Below are 24,147 nucleotides of genomic sequence, written 5' to 3'. Positions count from 1 at the left end.
ATGCGGGGCTGATGCGGGGCTGATGCGGCGCTGATGCGGGGCTGATGCGGCGCTGATGCGGGGCTGATGCGGCGCTGATGCGGCGCTGATGCGGCGCTGATGCGGGGCTGATGCGGCGCTGATGCGGCGCTGATGCGGGGCTGATGCGGCGCTGATGCGGCGCTGATGCGGCGCTGATGCGGGGCTGATGCGGCGCTGATGCGGGGCTGATGCGGCGCTGATGCGGCGCTGATGCGGCGCTGATGCGGGGCTGATGCGGCGCTGATGCGGCGCTGATGCGGGGCTGATGCGGCGCTGATGCGGCGCTGATGCGGCGCTGATGCGGGGCTGATGCGGCGCTGATGCGGCGCTGATGCGGGGCTGATGCGGCGCTGATGCGGCGCTGATGCGGGGCTGATGCTGATCCGTCTGCGTGAACGGAACGGAAATGAGACGCGGCTCCGTGTGCGTTCCGAGCGCGTCCGGAGCGCGGAGGTGCTCTCTGCTGCCCCCTCGCGCTCAGGTGTGAGGCCGCTGCTGTTGCAGGTTTAAATTCATGATAAGACAGAGTGATGACGTCATCACAGAATGAATATTACAGATTTAATACGATTATTCCTTAGATAATATTATGTAGTGTAGTTTATCCTGGGACCGGAAGTCGAGCGATGACATCACTATCACAGAGTAAAGTGAAACTTCAGCTCAAATCCAGACTTTTGTTGTGAAATAAAAACTCTAAAACTTTACAAAAATCTTTTTTATTCATTTCAAATGCAAAGAACTCATAAATATAAACATTTGTGTCGGAAGAAAACTCGTTTCAACATAAAACACTTTAATCCAGAAAACATGAAAATAAAGGCTGCAAAACAGACTCCAAACCAGGACTAAACCAGGTCTAAACAGGACTAAACCAGGACTAAACCAGGTCTAAACAGGATTAAACCAGGACTAAACCAGGTCTCAGTTGAGGCCACAGAACTTCTCGCTCTCCTCCCACAGCCTCCTGGCGCTCTGAGGGTCTTTGGCTGCAACAGAAGGTTCCTCTGGGCTGCAGCAGCAGAAGTACGCTCCGCTCAGCCGCTCCAGACCCTCCTGAAGAACACAGTGCAGTGTGGTCTGAGCGCCCTCTTCTGGACTCAGGAAGAACACGCGCGACACCGGTTCCACAAACACCTTCTGCCACAGAGAGATGTTACGAGCCAGGTCTGTGCGGATGACGCCTGAAAACAGAGCCAGAGTCAGGATCAAGACCAAGACCAGGACCGGGAGCGAGTCTTCTGTCCTTTAATTCAGTTTAACACTCTGCCACCAGAGGGCAGCACAAACCACACTCAGCGTCACAAAATTAGCACGTTTGCAGGTGATGTGTGATTGACAGGTGTGTGGACCAATCAGAGGCCAGTATTCTCACCTGGATGGACGCTGAAGCAGGACACGGAGCTTCCCTGGAGACGACGACTCAGCTCACGAGTGAAGAGAATGTTACACAGTTTACTGCTGCAGTACGCTTTGAAGAACTGCCACGAGAACGAGCCTGTGCCCAGGTCCCGGGTCTGGAGGAGGGTCTGAGGAGGCAAGGAGACACGTGAGGAGGCGAGGAGACACGTGAGGAGGCGAGGAGACACGTGAGGAGGCGAGGAGGCAAGTGAGGAGGCGAGGAGACACGTGAGGAGGCGAGGAGACACGTGAGGAGGCGAGGAGACACGTGAGGAGGCGAGGAGACACGTGAGGAGGCGAGGAGGCAAGTGAGGAGGCGAGGAGACACGTGAGGAGGCGAGGAGACACGTGAGGAGGCGAGGAGACACGTGAGGAGGCGAGGAGGCAAGTGAGGAGGCGAGGAGACACGTGAGGAGGCGAGGAGACACGTGAGGAGGCGAGGAGACACGTGAGGAGGCGAGGAGGCAAGTGAGGAGGCGAGGAGGCAAGTGAGGAGGCGAGGAGACACGTGAGGAGGCGAGGAGACACGTGAGGAGGCGAGGAGGCAAGTGAGGAGGCGAGGAGACACGTGAGGAGGCGAGGAGACACGTGAGGAGGCGAGGAGGCAAGTGAGGAGGTGAGGAGACACGTGAGGAGGCGAGGAGACACGTGAGGAGGCGAGGAGGCAAGTGAGGAGGCAAGGAGACACGTGAGGAGGCGAGGAGACACGTGAGGAGGCAAGGAGGCAAGTGAGGAGACACGTGAGGAGGCGAGGAGACACGTGAGGAAGTGAGGAGCCAAGTGAGGAGGCGAGGAGACACGTGAGGAGGCGAGGAGACACGTGAGGAGGCGAGGAGGCAAGTGAGGAGGCGAGGAGACACGTGAGGAGGCAAGGAGGCCGGTGAGGAGACACGCGAGGAGACACGTGAGGAGGCGAGGAGGCAAGTGAGGAGGCGAGGAGACACGTGAGGAGGTGAGGAGGCCAGTGAGGAGGCGAGGAGACACGTGAGGAGGCGAGGAGACACGTGAGGAGGCGAGGAGACAAGTGAGGAGGCGAGGAGACACGTGAGGAGACAAGTGAGGAGACGAGGAGACACGTGAGGAGACTAGGAGAAATGTGAGGAGACGAGGAGACACGTGAGGAGATGAGGAGACATGTGAGGAGACGCGTGAGGAGACAAGTGAGGAGACGAGGAGAAATGTGAGGAGACGAGGAGACGCGTGAGACAGGTGAGGAGACACGTGAGGAGACGAGGACACACGTGAGGAGACGAGGAGACACATGAGGAGACATGTGAGGAGACGCGTGAGGGGACAAGTGAGGAGACGAGGAGACACGTGAAGAGCCACGTGAGGAGACACGTGAGGAGACACTTGAGGAGACCTCTGTGCAGCGTGACCTCTGTGCAGCGTGACCTCTGTGCAGCGTGACCTCTGTGCAGCGTTTCTCATGACCTCTGTGCAGCGTGACCTCTGTGCAGCGTGACCTCTGTGCAGCGTGACCTCTGTGCAGCGTGATCTCTGTGCAGCGTGACCTCTGTGCAGCGTGACCTCTGTGCAGCGTGACCTCTGTGCAGCGTGATCTCTGTGCAGCGTGACCTCTGTGCAGCGTGACCTCTGTGCAGCGTGACCTCTGTGCAGCGTGACCTCTGTGCAGCGTGACCTCTGTGCAGCGTTTCTCGTGACAAACAAAGTCCTGACGCAAGTTTAAAAATGTGGACCAATTGGTTTTTCTGTTCCTCAAACGTTTGTCCTGGAGGAGGAGCTTCTCATCAGCTCTGACCAATCACAGCTCTGCTCCTGGAGGAGGAGCTTCTCATCAGCTCTGACCAATCACAGCTCTGCTCCTGGAGGAGGAGCTTCTCATCAGCTCTGACCAATCACAGCTCTGCTCCTGGAGGAGGAGCTTCTCATCAGCTCTGACCAATCACAGCTCTGCTCCTGGAGGAGGAGCTTCTCATCAGCTCTGACCAATCACAGCTCTGCTCCTGGAGGAGGAGCTTCTCATCAGCTCTGACCAATCACAGCTCTGCTCCTGGAGGAGGAGCTTCTCATCAGCTCTGACCAATCACAGCTCTGCTCCTTCAGGCCTGAGAGCCAATCACAGCCTCGTATGACCCATCACGAGAGAACAGTGAGATGTAGGCGGAGCCAGTTCAAGACGTGCAGTGGAATAATGAGCTAATTGTTAGCGTGACAGGTTAGCGTGCTAGTTGTTAGCTTAGCTCATCCTAGTGTCCAGAGCGTTAGGTCCAGACGTGTGGAGATAAAAGCAGGGGTCAGGGGTCAGCTGCTCCGGTCACTGAGGCTTTAGACCTGATGCAGAGAAAGACCCCAAGTCTTTGAATGACCTGTCAACCGTTTCCATGACAACCACAAGAGATCAGAGTTCTGGACATGATTAAGCTCCGCCTCCAGACTTACTTTTGTTACTATTATTATTGTTTACTTTTTATTAAGAATATGAGAGTTTTTCTATTAAGAAAGTTCTTTTTAAAGTTTCCTATAAGTTATAAAAGTTATTTTACTTCTGTATCTTTGTGTTGCAACACTGGAATTCCCCCATGTGTGACAAATAAAGTCTTATCTTAAAAGACGTCACGTTCTCTCTGCGCGTCTGCACGTTCTCTCTGCGCGTCTGCACGTTCTCTCTGCGCGTCTGCACGTTCTCTCTGCGCGTCTGCACGTTCTCTCTGCGCGTCTGCACGTTCTCTCTGCGCGTCTGCACGTTCTCTCTGCGCGTCTGCACGTTCTCTCTGCAAGTCTGCACGTTCTCTCTGCGCGTCTGCACGTTCTGTCTGCACGTTCTCTCTGCGCGTCTGCACGTTCTCTCTGCGCGTCTGCACGTTCTGTCGGCACGTTCTCTCTGCGAGTCTGCACGTTCTCTCTGCGCGTCTGCACGTTCTGTCTGCACGTTCTCTCTGCGAGTCTGCACGTTCTCTCTGCGCGTCTGCACGTTCTGTCTGCGCGTCTGCACGTTCTCCCTGCTCGATGTTTGAATCCACATTGACTTTCATCAACAGTGACTCATGACGTTCATAAACCAGCACTATGGCCACGCCCCGGCCACGCCCCGGCCACGCCCCGGAGTCATCTTGATCCCAACATCTATACATTAGGATCATTGTGATCGAATAGTTATAGCTGGAGACTTTAATGTCCACGTGAACGTGAGTGATGATGAGTGATTGACAGCAGCCTTCAGCGCCTTGTTAGACAGCAGCCTTCAGCGCCTTGTTAGACAGCAGCCTTCAGCGCCAGCAGCCTTCAGCGCCTTGTTAGACAGCAGCCTTCAGCGCCTTGTTAGACAGCAGCCTTCAGCGCCAGCAGCCTTCAGCGCCTTGTTAGACAGCAGCCTTCAGCGCCTTGTTAGACAGCAGCCTTCAGCGCCAGCAGCCTTCAGCGCCTTGTTAGACAGCAGCCTTCAGCGCCAGCAGCCTTCAGCGCCTTGTTAGACAGCAGCCTTCAGCGCCAGCAGCCTTCAGCGCCTTGTTAGACAGCAGCCTTCAGCGCCTTGTTAGACAGCAGCCTTCAGCGCCTTGTTAGACAGCAGCCTTCAGCGCCTTGTTAGACAGCAATAGTTTCACTCAGAATGTAAATAAAGCGACTCTGGATCTGACCTAACGTTTGGAACAGACACTGACCTCATTGTCCTCCCTCAAAACACTGTCAGGTCATTTCCTCATGACATTTCAATGTGTGCAGTGACAGGTGCAGTGACCGGTGCAGTGACCGGTGCAGTGACAGGTGCAGTGACAGGTGCAATGACAGGTGCAGTGACCGGTGCAGTGACCGGTGCAGTGACAGGTGCAGTGACCTGGAAGTCGATGCTTCCCCAGCGATGGGCCATGGACGACACGGTGACCACTCGAGCGCTCGGACTCTGCTTCAGTTTGGGCAGGAGGAGGCTGGTCAGGAAGAAGTGGCCCAGATGATTCACTCCAAACTGGAGCCCAAAACCCTCTTCTGTCCGGCCGTCTCCAACCAGACCTGTGACCACACCAGAGGAAGGGTCAGCTGAGGTGACCACACCAGAGGAAGTGACCACACCAGAGGAAGGGTCAGCTGAGGTGACCACACCAGAGGAAGTGACCACACCAGAGGAAGGGTCAGCTGAGGTGACCACACCAGAGGAAGTGACCACACCAGAGGAAGGGTCAGCTGAGGTGACCACACCAGAGGAAGTGACCACACCAGAGGAAGGGTCAGCTGAGGTGACCACACCAGAGGAAGTGACCACACCAGAGGAAGGGTCAGCTGAGGTGACCACACCAGAGGAAGTGACCACACCAGAGGAAGGGTCAGCTGAGGTGACCACACCAGAGGAAGTGACCACACCAGAGGAAGGGTCAGCTGAGGTGACCACACCAGAGGAAGGGTCAGCTGAGGTGACCACACCAGAGGAAGTGACCACACCAGAGGAAGGGTCAGCTGAGGTGACCACACCAGAGGAAGGGTCAGCTGAGGTGACCACACCAGAGGAAGTGACCACACCAGAGGAAGGGTCAGCTGAGGTGACCACACCAGAGGAAGTGACCACACCAGAGGAAGGGTCAGCTGAGGTGACCACACCAGAGGAAGTGACCACACCAGAGGAAGGGTCAGCTGAGGTGACCACACCAGAGGAAGTGACCACACCAGAGGAAGGGTCAGCTGAGGTGACCACACCAGAGGAAGGGTCAGCTGAGGTGACCACACCAGAGGAAGTGACCACACCAGAGGAAGGGTCAGCTGAGGTGACCACACCAGAGGAAGTGACCACACCAGAGGAAGGGTCAGCTGAGGTGACCACACCAGAGGAAGTGACCACACCAGAGGAAGGGTCAGCTGAGGTGACCACACCAGAGGAAGTGACCACACCAGAGGAAGGGTCAGCTGAGGTGACCACACCAGAGGAAGTGACCACACCAGAGGAAGGGTCAGCATCTGCAGGTTCACAACCGGATCCTTCAACAGTCGGACATTCTCTGCTTTGTTCTCTTTATTTCAATGAAAGAAATCTGTGGTCAGTGTGGTCAGTGTGGGTCAGTGTGGGTCAGTGTGGGTCAGTGTGGGTCAGTGTGGTCAGTGTGGGTCAGTGTGGTCAGTTTGGGTCAGTGTGGGTCAGTGTGGGTCAGTGTGGGTCATTGTGGTCAGTGTGGTCAGTGTGGTCATTGTGGGTCAGTGTGGGTCATTGTGGTCAGTGTGGGTCAGTGTGGTCAGTGTGGGTCAGTGTGGGTCAGTGTGGTCAGTGTGGGTCAGTGTGGGTCAGTGTGGTCAGTTTGGGTCAGTGTGGGTCAGTGTGGGTCAGTGTGGGTCATTGTGGTCAGTGTGGTCAGTGTGGTCATTGTGGGTCAGTGTGGGTCATTGTGGGTCAGTGTGGGTCATTGTGGTCAGTGTGGTCAGTGTGGGTCATTGTGGGTCAGTGTGGTCAGTGTGGTCAGTGTGGGTCAGTGTGGGTTAGTGTGGGTCATTGTGGGTCAGTGTGGGTCAGTGTGGTCATTGTGGTCAGTGTGGTCAGTGTGGTCAGTGTGGTCAGTGTGGGTCATTGTGGTCAGTGTGGGTCAGTGTGGGTCAGTGTGGGTCAGTGTGGGTCAGTGTGGGTCATTGTGGTCATTGTGGTCAGTGTGGGTCATTGTGGGTCATTGTGGGTCAGTGTGGGTCAGTGTGGGTCAGTGTGGTCAGTGTGGTCAGTGTGGGTCATTGTGGTCAGTGTGGGTCAGTGTGGTCAGTGTGGTCAGTGTGGGTCAGTGTGGGTCAGTGTGGTCAGTCTGCTCAGTGTGGGTCAGTGTGGGTCAGTGTGGGTCATTGTGGGTCAGTGTGGGTCATTGTGGTCAGTGTGGGTCAGTGTGGTCAGTGTGGTCAGTGTGGGTCATTGTGGTCAGTGTGGGTCAGTGTGGTCAGTGTGGGTCATTGTGGTCAGTGTGGTCAGTGTGGGTCAGTGTGGTCAGTGTGGGTCAGTGTGGTCAGTGTGGGTCAGTGTGGGTCAGTGTGGGTCAGTGTGGTCAGTGTGGGTCAGTGTGGGTCAGTGTGGGTCATTGTGGTCAGTGTGGGTCAGTGTGGTCAGTGTGGTCAGTGTGGGTCATTGTGGTCAGTGTGGTCAGTGTGGGTCAGTGTGGTCAGTGTGGGTCAGTGTGGTCAGTGTGGGTCAGTGTGGGTCAGTGTGGGTCAGTGTGGTCAGTGTGGGTCAGTGTGGGTCAGTGTGGGTCAGTGTGGGTCAGTGTGGTCAGTGTGGTCAGTGTGGGTCAGTGTGGTCAGTGTGGGTCAGTGTGGTCAGTGTGGGTCAGTGTGGGTCAGTGTGGTCAGTGTGGGTCAGTGTGGTCAGTGTGGGTCAGTGTGGGTCAGTGTGGTCAGTGTGGGTCAGTGTGGTCAGTGTGGGTCAGTGTGGGTCAGTGTGGTCAGTGTGGTCAGTGTGGGTCAGTGTGGTCAGTGTGGTCAGTGTGGGTCAGTGTGGGTCAGTGTGGGTCAGTGTGGTCAGTGTGGTCAGTGTGGGTCAGTGTGGTCAGTGTGGGTCAGTGTGGTCAGTGTGGTCAGTGTGGGTCAGTGTGGTCAGTGTGGTCAGTGTGGGTCAGTGTGGTCAGTGTGGTCAGTGTGGGTCAGTGTGGGTCAGTGTGGGTCAGTGTGGTCAGTGTGGGTCAGTGTGGGTCAGTGTGGTCAGTGTGGTCAGTGTGGGTCAGTGTGGTCAGTGTGGGTCAGTGTGGTCAGTGTGGGTCAGTGTGGGTCAGTGTGGGTCAGTGTGGGTCAGTGTGGGTCAGTGTGGTCAGTGTGGGTCAGTGTGGTCAGTGTGGTCAGTGTGGGTCAGTGTGGGTCAGTGTGGGTCAGTGTGGTCAGTGTGGTCAGTGTGGTCAGTGTGGGTCAGTGTGGTCAGTGTGGGTCAGTGTGGTCAGTGTGGTCAGTGTGGGTCAGTGTGGGTCAGTGTGGTCAGTGTGGTCAGTGTTTAACTCTGGTTTGTAAAATGTTGGTTTGATCCATATATTTTATTTTAAACAGAAACAGGTCAAATAGATTTAAGTTTAGATGGAACAGGAACAAAAAACACACTTTGGACATTTAATGCTCGACTCAATGTCCCACAATCTGTCCAAAGGACAAAGACATTGAGACGTTTGTAGAGGAAAAGTGTCTCCTCCCACTCTCTGGGATGCTCCTCCCACTCTCTGGGATGCTCCTCCCACTCTCTGGGATGCTCCTCCCACTCTCTGGGATGCTCCTCCCACTCTCTGTCACAGATGTTACAGGAGTGGGAGGAGCTGAACGACATGACAGGAGAAAAAAGAACAAAGATGTGATGAAAGTGTTTGACTTTGTGTTGTGGTGATTTACCGGTCACTACGGACTAAACCAGGACTAAACCAGGACTAAACTAGGACTAAACCAGGACTAAACCAGGACTAAACCAGGACTAAACCAGGACTAAACCAGGACTAAACCAGGTCTAAACTAGGACTAAACCAGGACTAAACCAGGACTAAACCAGGACTAAACCAGGACTAAACCAGGTCTAAACTAGGACTAAACCAGGACTAAACCAGGACTAAACCAGGACTAAACCAGGTCTAAACTAGGACTAAACCAGGACTAAACCAGGACTAAACCAGGACTAAACCAGGTCTAAACTAGGACTAAACCAGGACTAAACCAGGACTAAACCAGGTCTAAACTAGGACTAAACCAGGACTAAACCAGGACTAAACCAGGACTAAACCAGGTCTAAACCAGGACTAAACCAGGACGAAACCAGGTCTAAACCAGGACTAAACCAGGACTAAACCAGGTCTAAACCAGGTCTAAACCAGGACTAAACCAGGACTAAACCAGGTCTAAACAAGGACTAAACCAGGACTAAACCAGGACTAAACCAGGACTAAACTAGGTCTAAACCAGCTCTAAACCAGGACAAAAAACAGGTCTAAACCAGGACTAAACCAGGACTAAACTAGGTCTAAACCAGGACTAAACCAGGACTAAACCAGGTCTAAACCAGGACTAAACCAGCTCTAAACCAGGACTAAACTAGGTCTAAACCAGGACTAAACCAGGACTAAACCAGGACTAAACTAGGACTAAACCAGGTCTAAACCAGGACTAAACCAGGACTAAACTAGGACTAAACCAGGACTAAACCAGGACTAAACCAGGTCTAAACCAGGACTAAACCAGGTCTAAACCAGGACTAAACCAGGACTAAACCAGGTCTAAACCAGGACTAAACCAGGACTAAACCAGGACTAAACCAGGTCTAAACCAGGACTAAACCAGGTCTAAACCAGGTCTAAACCAGGTCTAAACCAGGACTAAACCAGGACTAAACCAGCTCTAAACCAGGACTAAACTAGGTCTAAACCAGGACTAAACCAGGACTAAACCAGCTCTAAACCAGGACTAAACCAGGACTAAACTAGGACTAAACCAGGACTAAACCAGGACTAAACCAGGTCTAAACAAGGACTAAACTAGGTCTAAACCAGGACTAAACCAGGACTAAACCAGGTCTAAACCAGGACTAAACCAGGACTAAACCAGGTCTAAACCAGGACTAAACCAGGACTAAACCAGGTCTAAACAAGGACTAAACCAGGACTAAACTAGGACTAAACCAGGACTAAACTAGGACTAAACCAGGACTAAACCAGGACTAAACCAGGTCTAAACCAGGACTAAACCAGGACTAAACCAGGACTAAACCAGGACTAAACCAGGTCTAAACCAGGACTAAACCAGCTCTAAACCAGGACTAAACCAGGACTAAACTAGGACTAAACCAGCTCTAAACCAGGACTAAACCAGGTCTAAACCAGGACTAAACCAGGACTAAACCAGGACTAAACCAGGTCTAAACCAGGACTAAACCAGGACTAAACCAGGTCTAAACCAGGACTAAACCAGGACTAAACCAGCTCTAAACCAGGACTAAACTAGGTCTAAACCAGGACTAAACCAGGACTAAACCAGGACTAAACCAGCTCTAAACCAGGACTAAACCAGGACTAAACCAGCTCTAAACCAGGACTAAACCAGGTCTAAACCAGGACTAAACTAGGTCTACACCAGGACTAAACCAGGACTAAACCAGGTCTAAACCAGCTCTAAACCAGGACTAAACCAGGTCTAAACCAGGACTAAACCAGGACTAAACCAGGTCTAAACAAGGACTAAACTAGGTCTAAACCAGGACTAAACCAGGACTAAACCAGGACTAAACTAGGTCTAAACAAGGACTAAACTAGGTCTAAACTAGGTCTAAACCAGGACTAAACCAGGTCTAAACCAGGACTAAACCAGGACTAAACTAGGACTAAACCAGAACTAAACTAGGACTAAACCAGGACTAAACCAGGTCTAAACCAGGTCTAAACCAGGACTAAACCAGGACTAAACCAGGTCTAAACCAGGACTAAACCAGGACTAAACTAGGACTAAACCAGAACTAAACTAGGACTAAACCAGGACTAAACCAGGTCTAAACCAGGTCTAAACCAGGACTAAACCAGGACTAAACCAGGACTAAACAAGGACTAAACCAGGACTAAACCAGGACTAAACTAGGTCTAAACCAGCTCTAAACCAGGACTAAACCAGGTCTAAACCAGGACTAAACCAGGACTAAACCAGGACAAAAAACAGGTCTAAACCAGGACTAAACCAGGACTAAACTAGGTCTAAACCAGGACTAAACCAGGACTAAACCAGGTCTAAACCAGGACTAAACCAGCTCTAAACCAGGACTAAACTAGGTCTAAACAAGGACTAAACTAGGTCTAAACCAGGACTAAACCAGGACTAAACTAGGACTAAACCAGGACTAAACTAGGTCTAAACCAGGACTAAACCAGGACTAAACTAGGACTAAACCAGGACTAAACCAGGTCTAAACCAGGTCTAAACCAGGACTAAACCAGGACTAAACCAGGTCTAAACCAGGACTAAACCAGGACTAAACCAGGTCTAAACCAGGACTAAACCAGGTCTAAACCAGCTCTAAACCAGGACTAAACCAGGTCTAAACCAGGACTAAACCAGGTCTAAACCAGGACTAAACCAGGACTAAACCAGCTCTAAACCAGGACTAAACTAGGTCTAAACCAGGACTAAACCAGGCCTAAACTAGGACTAAACCAGGACTAAACCAGGACTAAACCAGGTCTAAACCAGGACTAAACCAGGTCTAAACCAGGACTAAACCAGGACTAAACCAGCTCTAAACCAGGACTAAACTAGGTCTAAACCAGGACTAAACCAGGACTAAACCAGGACTAAACCAGCTCTAAACCAGGACTAAACCAGGTCTAAACCAGGACTAAACCAGCTCTAAACCAGGACTAAACCAGGTCTAAACCAGGACTAAACTAGGTCTACACCAGGACTAAACCAGGACTAAACCAGGACTAAACCAGCTCTAAACCAGGACTAAACCAGGTCTAAACCAGCTCTAAACCAGGACTAAACCAGGTCTAAACCAGGACTAAACCAGGTCTAAACAAGGACTAAACTAGGTCTAAACCAGGACTAAACCAGGACTAAACCAGGACTAAACCAGGACTAAACTAGGTCTAAACAAGGACTAAACTAGGTCTAAACTAGGTCTAAACCAGGACTAAACCAGGTCTAAACCAGGACTAAACCAGGACTAAACCAGGACTAAACCAGGTCTAAACCAGGACTAAACCAGGACTAAACCAGGTATAAACAAGGACTAAACCAGGACTAAACCAGGACTAAACCAGGACTAAACTAGGTCTAAACCAGCTCTAAACCAGGACTAAACCAGGACTAAACCAGGACTAAACCAGGACAAAAAACAGGTCTAAACCAGGACTAAACCAGGACTAAACTAGGTCTAAACCAGGACTAAACCAGGACTAAACCAGGTCTAAACCAGGACTAAACCAGCTCTAAACCAGGACTAAACTAGGTCTAAACAAGGACTAAACTAGGTCTAAACCAGGACTAAACCAGGACTAAACCAGGACTAAACTAGGACTAAACCAGGACTAAACTAGGTCTAAACCAGGACTAAACCAGGACTAAACTAGGACTAAACCAGGACTAAACCAGGTCTAAACCAGGTCTAAACCAGGTCTAAACCAGGACTAAACCAGGACTAAACCAGGTCTAAACCAGGACTAAACCAGGACTAAACCAGGTCTAAACCAGGACTAAACCAGGTCTAAACCAGCTCTAAACCAGGACTAAACCAGGTCTAAACCAGGACTAAACCAGGTCTAAACCAGGACTAAACCAGGACTAAACCAGGACTAAACTAGGTCTAAACCAGGACTAAACCAGGCCTAAACTAGGACTAAACCAGGACTAAACCAGGACTAAACCAGGTCTAAACAAGGACTAAACTAGGTCTAAACCAGGACTAAACCAGGACTAAACCAGGACGAAACCAGGACTAAACCAGGTCTAAACCAGGACTAAACCAGGACTAAACCAGGACTAAACCAGGACTAAACCAGGTCTAAACCAGGACTAAACCAGCTCTAAACCAGGACTAAACCAGGACTAAACTAGGACTAAACCAGCTCTAAACCAGGACTAAACCAGGTCTAAACCAGGACTAAACCAGGTCTAAACCAGGACTAAACCAGGACTAAACCAGCTCTAAACCAGGACTAAACTAGGTCTAAACCAGGACTAAACCAGGACTAAACCAGGTCTAAACCAGGTCTAAACCAGGTCTAAACAAGGACTAAACTAGGTCTAAACCAGGACTAAACCAGGACTAAACCAGGACTAAACTAGGTCTAAACAAGGACTAAACTAGGTCTAAACTAGGTCTAAACCAGGACTAAACCAGGTCTAAACCAGGTCTAAACCAGGTCTAAACAAGGACTAAACTAGGTCTAAACCAGGACTAAACCAGGACTAAACCAGGACTAAACTAGGTCTAAACAAGGACTAAACTAGGTCTAAACCAGGACTAAACCAGGACTAAACCAGGTCTAAACCAGGACTAAACCAGGTCTAAACCAGGACTAAACCAGGACTAAACTAGGACTAAACCAGAACTAAACTAGGACTAAACCAGGTCTAAACCAGGTCTAAACCAGGACTAAACCAGGTCTAAACCAGGACTAAACCAGGACTAAACCAGGTCTAAACAAGGACTAAACCAGGACTAAACCAGGACTAAACTAGGTCTAAACCTGCTCCAAACCAGGACTAAACCAGGTCTAAACCAGGACTAAACCAGGACAAAAAACAGGTCTAAACCAGGACTAAACCAGGACTAAACCAGGACTAAACCAGGACTAAACCAGCTCTAAACCAGGACTAAACCAGGACTAAACCAGGTCTAAACAAGGACTAAACCAGGACTAAACCAGGACTAAACTAGGACTAAACCAGGACTAAACTAGGTCTAAACCAGGACTAAACCAGGACTAAACTAGGACTAAACCAGGACTAAACCAGGACTAAACCAGGACTAAACCAGGTCTAAACCAGGACTAAACCAGGACTAAACTAGGACTAAACCAGAACTAAACTAGGACTAAACCAGGACTAAACCAGGTCTAAACCAGGTCTAAACCAGGACTAAACCAGGACTAAACCAGGTCTAAACAAGGACTAAACCAGGACTAAACCAGGACTAAACTAGGTCTAAACCAGCTCTAAACCAGGACTAAACCAGGTCTAAACCAGGACTAAACCAGGACTAAACCAGGACAAAAAACAGGTCTAAACCAGGACTAAACCAGGACTAAACTAGGTCTAAACCAGGACTAAACCAGGACTAAACCAGCTCTAAACCAGGACTAAACTAGGTCTAAACCAGGACTAAACCAGGACTAAACTAGGACTAAACCAGGACTAAACCAGGACTAAACCAGGTCCAAACAAGGACTAAACTAGGTCTAAACCAGGACTAAACCAGGACTAAACCAGGTCTAAACAAGGACTAAACTAGGACTAAACTAGGTCTAAACCAGGACTAAACTAGGACTAAACCAGGACTAAACCAGGACTAAACTAGGTCTAAACCAGGACTAAACCAGGACTAAACCAGGTCTAAACCAGGTCTAAACCAGGACTAAACCAGGACTAAACTAGGTCTAAACCAGGACTAAACCAGGTCTAAACCAGGACTAAACCAGGTCTAAACCAGGACTAAACCAGGTCTAAACCAGGACTAAACCAGGTCTAAACCAGGTCTAAACCAGGACTAAACCAGCTCTAAACCAGGACTAAACTAGGTCTAAACCAGGACTAAACCAGGACTAAACTAGGACTAAACCAGGATTAAACCAGGACTAAACTAGGTCTAAACAAGGACTAAACTAGGTCTAAACCAGGACTAAACCAGGACTAAACCAGGACTAAACTAGGACTAAACTAGGACTAAACCAGGTCTAAACCAGGACTAAACCAGGACTAAACCAGGACTAAACCAGGACTAAACCAGGACTAAACTAGGTCTAAACCAGGACTAAACCAGGACTAAACCAGGACTAAACCAGGTCTAAACCAGGACTAAACCAGGACTAAACCAGGACTAAACTAGGTCTAAACAAGGACTAAACCAGGACTAAACCAGTACTAAACTAGGACTAAACCAGGACTAAACTAGGTCTAAACCAGGACTAAACCAGGACTAAACCAGGACTAAACCAGGTCTAAACCAGGACTAAACTAGGACTAAACCAGGACTAAACCAGGTCTAAACCAGGACTAAACCAGGTCTAAACCAGGACTAAACCAGGACTAAACTAGGTCTAAACCAGGACTAAACCAGGACTAAACCAGGACTAAACCAGGTCTAAACCAGGACTAAACCAGGACTAAACCAGCTCTAAACCAGGACTAAACCAGGTCTAAACCAGGACTAAACCAGCTCTAAACCAGGACTAAACCAGGTCTAAACCAGGACTAAACCAGGACTAAACCAGCTCTAAACCAGGACTAAACTAGGTCTAAACCAGGACTAAACCAGGACTAAACCAGGACTAAACTAGGACTAAACCAGGACTAAACCAGGACTAAACCAGGACTAAACCAGGACTAAACTAGGACTAAACCAGGACTAAACCAGGACTAAACTAGGACTAAACCAGGACTAAACCAGGTCTAAACCAGGACTAAACCAGGACTAAACCAGGACTAAACGAGGTCTAAACCAGGACTAAACCAGGACTAAACCAGCTCTAAACCAGGACTAAACTAGGTCTAAACCAGGACTAAACTAGGACTAAACCAGGACTAAACCAGGACTAAACCAGGACTAAACCAGGTCTAAACAAGGACTAAACTAGGTCTAAACCAGGACTAAACCAGGTCTAAACCAGGACTAAACCAGGACTAAACCAGGTCTAAACCAGGTCTAAACCAGGACTAAACCAGGACTAAACCAGGACTAAACCAGGTCTAAACCAGGACTAAACCAGCTCTAAACCAGGACTAAACTAGGTCTAAACAAGGACTAAACTAGGACTAAACCAGGACTAAACCAGGACTAAACCAGGACTAAACCAGGACTAAACTAGGACTAAACCAGGACTAAACCAGGTCTAAACCAGGACTAAACCAGGTCTAAACCAGGACTAAACCAGGACTAAACTAGGTCTAAACCAGGACTAAACCAGGACTAAACCAGGACTAAACCAGGACTAAACCAGGTCTAAACCAGGACTAAACCAGGACTAAACCAGCTCTAAACCAGGACTAAACCAGGTCTAAACCAGGACTAAACCAGGACTAAACCAGCTCTAAACCAGGACTAAACTAGGTCTAAACCAGGACTAAACCAGGACTAAACCAGGACTAAACTAGGACTAAACCAGGACTAAACCAGGACTAAACCAGGACTAAATTAGGACTAAACCAGGACTAAACTAGGACTAAACCAGGACTAAACCAGGACTAAACTAGGACTAAACCAGGACTAAACCAGGACTAAACGAGGTCTAAACCAGGACTAAACCAGGACTAAACCAGCTCTAAACCAGGACTAAACTAGGTCTAAACCAGGACTAAACTAGGACTAAACCAGGACTAAACCAGGACTAAACCAGGACTAAACCAGGTCTAAACAAGGACTAAACTAGGTCTAAACCAGGACTAAACCAGGTCTAAACCAGGACTAAACCAGGACTAAACCAGGTCTAAACCAGGACTAAACTAGGTCTAAACCAGGACTAAACCAGGACTAAACCAGGACTAAACCAGGACTAAACCAGGTCTAAACCAGGACTAAACCAGGACTAAACCAGCTCTAAACCAGGACTAAACTAGGTCTAAACCAGGACTAAACTAGGACTAAACCAGGACTAAACCAGGACTAAACCAGGACTAAACCAGGACTAAACCAGGTCTAAACAAGGACTAAACCAGGACTAAACCAGGTCTAAACCAGGACTAAACCAGGACTAAACCAGGTCTAAACCAGGACTAAACTAGGACTAAACCAGGACTAAACCAGGTCTAAACAAGGACTAAACTAGGTCTAAACCAGGACTAAACCAGGACTAAACTAGGACTAAACCAGGACTAAACCAGGACTAAACCAGGACTAAACCAGGACTAAACTAGGACTAAACCAGGACTAAACCAGGACTAAACTAGGACTAAACCAGGACTAAACCAGGTCTAAACCAGGTCTAAACCAGGACTAAACCAGGACTAAACCAGGTCTAAACCAGGTCTAAACCAGGTCTAAACCAGGTCTAAACCAGGACTAAACCAGGACTAAACCAGGACTAAACCAGGACTAAACCAGGTCTAAACAAGGTCTAAACCAGGACTAAACCAGGACTAAACCAGGACTAAACCAGGACTAAACCAGGTCTAAACCAGGTCTAAACCAGGACTAAACCAGGACTAAACCAGGACTAAACCAGCTCTAAACCAGGACTAAACTAGGTCTAAACCAGGACTAAACCAGGACTAAACCAGGACTAAACCAGGACTAAACCAGGATTCCACTTTCATTCTGATGTGAACCTCCTCTAGTCCTAGTTTAACCCTGGGTTAGTCTGAACGTTAGAGTGAATGCAGCCTAAACCCGGTCCATACCCGGTCTTAGTCACCTGCGTTGTTGATGAGGATGTCGATGTTGGGCTCGGTCTTCAGGAGGTTTTCGGCGAAGCCTCTGACCGAGGTCAGACTGGCCAGGTCCAGATGTCTGAAGACCACGTCTGAGTTCCCCGTCTCCTACAGGTAAAGACACATGACGTCCCTTTGACTCATGAGACACATTTAATGCCACTGTGGAACATCACCATGGAAACAAGGACAAGTCGGGTTTGTGGAGCCGAGTCTCTTATAAAGAATATTCTTTGGAGCTTCATTTGGTTCAAATGTGAATTAAAATGTTCAATAAAAATGATGTTTGATGTCGAACACTTTCGGACGTTTCCAGAGTCACATTTGTCCTGAGGCTGCAACAGCTGCAACAGCTGTTGTTGTGTGTTGTGTGAGTGTTGTGTTTGTATTGTGTATGTGTTGTATGTTGTGTATCATGTGTGTTGTGTTGTGTGACCGGAGCGCTCACTTCACCCACTTTAAATGGAGGTTTAGAGCAGGTTTAGAGCTGGTTTAGAGCTGGTTTAGAGCAGGTTTAGAGCTGGTTTAGAGCTGGTTTAGAGCTGGTTTAGAGCTGGTTTAGAGCAGGTTTAGAGCTGGTTTAGAGCTGGTTTAGAGCTGGTTTAGAGCTGGTTTAGAGCTGGTTTAGAGCTGGTTTAGAGCAGGTTTAGAGCAGGTTTAGAGCAGGTTTAGAGCTGGTTTAGAGCTGGTTTAGAGCTGGTTTAGAGCTGGTTTAGAGCAGGTTTAGAGCTGGTTTAGAGCAGGTTTAGAGCTGGTTTAGAGCTGGTTTAGAGCAGGTTTAGAGCTGGTTTAGAGCTGGTTTAGAGCAGGTTTAGAGCAGGTTTAGAGCTGGTTTAGAGCTGGTTTAGAGCTGGTTTAGAGCTGGTTTAGAGCAGGTTTAGAGCTGGTTTAGAGCTGGTTTAGAGCAGGTTTAGAGCTGGTTTAGAGCTGGTTTAGAGCTGGTTTAGAGCTGGTTTAGAGCAGGTTTAGAGCTGGTTTAGAGCTGGTTTAGAGCTGGTTTAGAGCTGGTTTAGAGCAGGTTTAGAGCAGGTTTAGAGCTGGTTTAGAGCTGGTTTAGAGCTGGTTTAGAGCAGGTTTAGAGCTGGTTTAGAGCTGGTTTAGAGCTGGTTTAGAGCAGGTTTAGAGCAGGTTTAGAGCTGGTTTAGAGCTGGTTTAGAGCAGGTTTAGAGCTGGTTTAGAGCTGGTTTAGAGCTGGTTTAGAGCAGGTTTAGAGCTGGTTTAGAGCAGGTTTGGAGCAGGTTTAGAGCTGGTTTAGAGCTGGTTTAGAGCTGGTTTAGAGCAGGTTTAGAGCTGGTTTAGAGCAGGTTTAGAGCAGGTTTAGAGCTGGTTTAGAGCTGGTTTAGAGCAGGTTTAGAGCTGGTTTAGAGCTGGTTTAGAGCAGGTTTAGAGCAGGTTTAGAGCTGGTTTAGAGCAGGTTTAGAGCAGGTTTAGAGCTGGTTTAGAGCTGGTTTAGAGCAGGTTTAGAGCAGGTTTAGAGCTGGTTTAGAGCTGGTTTAGAGCTGGTTTAGAGCAGGTTTAGAGCAGGTTTAGAGCAGGTTTAGAGCTGGTTTAGAGCTGGTTTAGAGCAGGTTTAGAGCTGGTTTAGAGCAGGTTTAGAGCTGGTTTAGAGCTGGTTTAGAGCAGGTTTAGAGCTGGTTTAGAGCTGGTTTAGAGCAGGTTTAGAGCTGGTTTAGAGCAGGTTTAGAGCTGGTTTAGAGCTGGTTTAGAGCTGGTTTAGAGCTGGTTTAGAGCTGGTTTAGAGCAGGTTTAGAGCAGGTTTAGAGCAGGTTTAGAGCAGGTTTAGAGCTGGTTTAGAGCAGGTTTAGAGCAGGTTTAGAGCTGGTTTAGAGCAGGTTTAGAGCTGGTTTAGAGCTGGTTTAGAGCTGGTTTAGAGCTGGTTTAGAGCAGGTTTAGAGCTGGTTTAGAGCTGGTTTAGAGCAGGTTTAGAGCTGGTTTAGAGCAGGTTTAGAGCTGGTTTAGAGCTGGTTTAGAGCTGGTTTAGAGCTGGTTTAGAGCAGGTTTAGAGCTGGTTTAGAGCTGGTTTAGAGCTGGTTTAGAGCTGGTTTAGAGCAGGTTTAGAGCAGGTTTAGAGCTGGTTTAGAGCTGGTTTAGAGCTGGTTTAGAGCTGGTTTAGAGCAGGTTTAGAGCTGGTTTAGAGCTGGTTTAGAGCAGGTTTAGAGCTGGTTTAGAGCAGGTTTAGAGCTGGTTTAGAGCTGGTTTAGAGCTGGTTTAGAGCTGGTTTAGAGCTGGTTTAGAGAAGGTTTAGAGCTGGTGTCTGTTGGGCTGTGGTCAAAGCTCTGGACGGTGTTTCTGACCTTTTGAATCTCCAAAATGGCCGCCTCTGCCGTGCACTGGTTGCGACAGCCGATGATGACGCGAGCGCCGCGGCGTGCTAAGCTCAGCGCCGTGGCTTTTCCGATTCCACTGTTTCCTCCTGAAAGTCACACACAAAACTTCAGGTCGTTCAGACGCACAACACATTCTACATGTGCGTTTGTGCTAAACGTGTGTGTTTATGCTAAACGTGTGCGCTCGTGCTAAACGTGTGCATTCGTGCTAAACGTGTGCGTTCGTGCTAAACGTGTGCGTTCGTGCTAAACGCGTGCGTTTCGTGCTAAACGCGTGCGTTCGTGCTAAACGCGTGCGTTCGTGCTAAACGCGTGCGTTCGTGCTAAACGCGTGCGTTCGTGCTAAACGCGTGCGTTCGTGCTAAACCTGTGAGTTCGTGCTAAACGCGTGCGTTCGTGCTAAACGCGTGCGTTCGTGCTAAACGCGTGCGTTCGTGCTAAACGCGTGCGTTCGTGCTAAACGCGTGCGTTCGTGCTAAACGCACCGCGTGCGTTCGTGCTAAACGCGTGCGTTCGTGCTAAACGCGTGCGTTCGTGCTAAACGCGTGCGTTCGTGCTAAACGCGTGCGTTCGTGCTAGTGCTAAACGCGTGCGTTCGTGCTAAACCTGTGAGTTCGTGCTAAACGCGTGCGTTCGTGCTAAACGCGTGCGTTCGTGCTAAACGCGTGCGTTCGTGCTAAACCTGTGAGTTCGTGCTAAACGCGTGAGTTCGTGCTAAACGCGTGCGTTCGTGCTAAACGCGTGCTTTCGTGGAAGCTAAACGCGTGCGTTCGTGCTAAACGCGTGCGTTCGTGCTAAATGCGTGCGTTCGTGCTAAACTTGTGAGTTTGTGCTAAACGCGTGCGTTCGTGCTAAACGCGTGCGTTCGTGCTAAACGCGTGCGTTCGTGCTAAACGCGTGCGTTCGTGCTAAACGTGTGAGTTTGTGCTAAACGCGTGCGTTCGTGCTAAACCTGTGAGTTCGTGCTAAACGCGTGCGTTCGTGCTAAACGCGTGCGTTCGTGCTAAACGCGTGCGTTCGTGCTAAACGCACCGCGTGCGTTCGTGCTAAACGCGTGCGTTCGTGCTAAACGCGTGCGTTCGTGCTAGTGCTAAACGCGTGCGTTCGTGCTAAACCTGTGAGTTCGTGCTAAACGCGTGCGTTCGTGCTAAACGCGTGCGTTCGTGCTAAACGCGTGCGTTCGTGCTAAACTTGTGAGTTCGTGCTAAATGCGTGCGTTCGTGCTAAACGCGTGCGTTCGTGCTAAACTTGTGAGTTCGTGCTAAACGCGTGCGTTCGTGCTAAACTTGTGAGTTCGTGCTAAACGTGTGAGTTCGTGCTAAACGTGTGAGTTTGTGCTAAACGCGTGCGTTCGTGCTAAACGCGTGCGTTCGTGCTAAACGCATGCGTTCGTGCTAAACGCGTGTGTTCGTGCTAAACGCGTGCGTTCGTGCTAAACGCGTGCGTTCGTGCTAACCGCGTGCGTTCGTGCTAAACGCGTGCGTTCGTGCTAAACGCGTGCGTTCGTGCTAAACGCGTGCGTTCGTGCTAAACTTGTGAGTTCGTGCTAAACGCGTGCGTTCGTGCTAAACGCGTGCGTTCGTGCTAAACGCGTGAGTTCGTGCTAAACGCGTGCGTTCGTGCTAAACCCGTGAGTTCGTGCTAAACGCGTGCGTTCGTGCTAAACGCGTGCGTTCGTGCTAAACGCGTGCGTTCGTGCTAAACGCGTGCGTACCGCGTGCGTTCGTGCTAAACGCGTGCGTTCGTGCTAACCGCGTGCGTTCGTGCTAAACGCGTGCGTTCGTGCTAAACGCGTGCGTTCGTGCTAACCGCGTGCGTTCGTGCTAACCGCGTGCGTTCGTGCTAAACGCGTGCGTTCGTGCTAAACGCGTGCGTTCGTGCTAAACGCGTGCGTTCGTGCTAAACGCGTGCGTTCGTGCTAAACGCGTGCGTTCGTGCTAAACGCGTGCGTTCGTGCTAAACGCGTGCGTTCTTGCTAAACGCGTGCGTTCGTGCTAAACGCGTGCGTTCGTGCTAAACGCGTGCGTTCGTGCTAAACGCGTGCGTTCGTGCTAAACGCGTGCGTTCGTGCTAAACGCGTGCGTTCGTGCTAAACGCGTGCGTTCGTGCTAAACGCGTGCGTTCGTGCTAAACGCGTGCGTTCGTGCTAAACGCGTGCGTTCGTGCTAAACGCGTGTGTGATAGTTAAAGATGCTTCATCTTTACTATAAAGAGTTTTAGAGGTGAAACCAGAGCCTGAAGGTCACACTTTATCACAGGTTTAACTGATGAAAACACAGGCAGAACATGCAAACATCACACAGAGAAATCAAAGCTCTCACCGGTGATCACCACGGTTTTCTTGGCCATCGGCAGGTTTCCATGGCAACGCGAGCGTTTGAACAGCGTTTTGTTCAGGGTCACGTAGACTCCGGCCACGACCGACGCGAGAAGAACAAACTGCAGCATGGTCAGCAGAAGGCTCAGGAGAAAGAGCTTCAGGGGGCTTCAGGAGGTTCCGGCAGAGGCTTCAGGGGGCTTCAGGAGGTTCCGGCAGAGGCTTCAGGGGGCTTCAGGAGGTTCCGGCAGAGGCTTCAGGGGGCTTCAGGAGGTTCCGGCAGAGGCTTCAGGAGGCTTCAGCCGGCTCGGGGCGTGCAGAGGCTTCAGGAGGTTCCGGCAGAGGCTTCAGGAGGCTTCAGCCGGCTCGGGGCGTGCAGAGGCTTCAGGAGGTTCCGGCAGAGGCTTCGGCAGAGGCTTCAGCCGGCTCGGGGCGTGCAGAGGCTCTGAGGACACACACACAGATCTTTTTATCCCCGCAGAGCTTCGCCCTGGTGAGTCAGAGCCGGTCCGACCTGCTCCACCTGAAACGGCTTCACGTCAGAACCAAACATCTCTGAGGAATGTTCCAGCTCGTGTGCCGAGGTCACGACAGGTTTGAACCAAACCAAGAGTCACACACAACAACCACAGAGAGTTTCTGTTTTTAAACGTGATTCTGCTCAAAGTGAAGAAAAGACTGAAGAAGCCACGAGAACCAAACATTCCCGGACGTGTTTGACGTTTAATGACGGGAGCGTGGAGTGAAATGGGGATGAGAGTGGGCGGGACATGCAGGAAATGTCCACGACGATCGAGCGCGAAAAGACGGGACGTTTGATAAGAAAATGTATCGGAGGAAACGCAAAGAGCTGACGTTCTATTGGCTGAAAAAGAGCCTTTAGTATCGCGGTATCGGTATCGAAACAGGAGCCGCGTCGATATCGTGTTCAGAGTTTATCGAGCTGAAGATGATATTTATTACTGCAGCTCGTCCTTTTCACTTTAATATCCTTTTACCACATCATCATCTCTTGTGATCTTTAAGGGCGATATCGATATTCAGACAATATTATGTCATTTTGAAGATCATAACGTCACTTTGAACACGTTTTATCGGTTTACGTCACTTTTGTGCAGGACAAAAGGATTATATATTAGAGTTATATATTATACTTATATATTATACTTATATATTAGAGTTATATATTATACTTATATATTATACTTATATATTATACTTATATATTATACTTATATATTATAGAGTTATATATTATACTTATATATTATACTTATATATTATAGAGTTATATATTATACTTATATATTATACTTATATATTATACTTATATATTATAGAGTTATATATTATACTTATATATTATACTTATATATTAGAGTTATATATTATACTTATATATTATACTTATATATTATAGAGTTATATATTATACTTATATATTATACTTATATATTATACTTATATATTATAGAGTTATATATTATACTTATATATTATACTTATATATTATAGAGTTATATATTATACTTATATATTATACTTATATATTATAGAGTTATATATTATCGAGTTAAATATTATAGAGTTAAATATTATAGAGTTAAATATTATAGAGTTAAATATTATAGAGTTATATATTATAGAGTTAAATATTATAGAGTTAAATATTATAGAGTTAAATATTATAGAGTTAAATATTATAGAGTTATATATTATAGAGATATATATTATAGTTATATATTATACTTATATATTATACTTATATATTATAGAGTTATATATTATACTTATATATTATACTTATATATTATAGAGTTATATATTATACTTATATATTATAATTATATATTATAGAGTTATATATTATCGAGTTATATATTATAGAGTTAAATATTATAGAGTTAAATATTATAGAGTTAAATATTATAGAGTTATATATTATAGAGATATATATTATAGAGTTAAATATTATAGAGATAAATATTATAGAGATATATATTATAGTTATATATTATAGAGTTAAATATTATAGAGTTAAATATTATAGAGTTAAATATTATAGAGTTATATATT

The 24,147-nt window shown here is 48.4% G+C and overlaps 1 protein-coding gene across 1 annotated transcript; it reads right to left on the bottom strand.

Moving 5' to 3' along the window:
• Window positions 1-784: 784 nt before the first annotated feature.
• LOC140364834 (dehydrogenase/reductase SDR family member 13-like) lies at window positions 785-22,505 on the bottom strand. Its single transcript, XM_072451216.1, has 6 exons — window positions 22,076-22,505; window positions 19,722-19,840; window positions 17,412-17,535; window positions 5,219-5,391; window positions 1,397-1,550; window positions 785-1,205 (listed from the first exon to the last, which is right to left on the bottom strand). Exons 1-6 carry the CDS (start codon window positions 22,200-22,202, stop codon window positions 946-948), a joined length of 957 nt encoding a protein of 318 aa, XP_072307317.1. The 5' UTR covers window positions 22,203-22,505; the 3' UTR covers window positions 785-945.
• Window positions 22,506-24,147: the final 1,642 nt, after the last annotated feature.

This window comes from Eucyclogobius newberryi, unplaced genomic scaffold, assembly GCF_026437365.1.
Source record: "Eucyclogobius newberryi isolate DKJ021-1_F unplaced genomic scaffold, fEucNew1.0.hap1 SCAF_18, whole genome shotgun sequence".
In the NCBI taxonomy this organism is placed as follows: Eukaryota; Metazoa; Chordata; class Actinopteri; order Gobiiformes; family Gobiidae; genus Eucyclogobius; species Eucyclogobius newberryi.
This window is presented reverse-complemented; position numbering and strand designations above follow the sequence as displayed.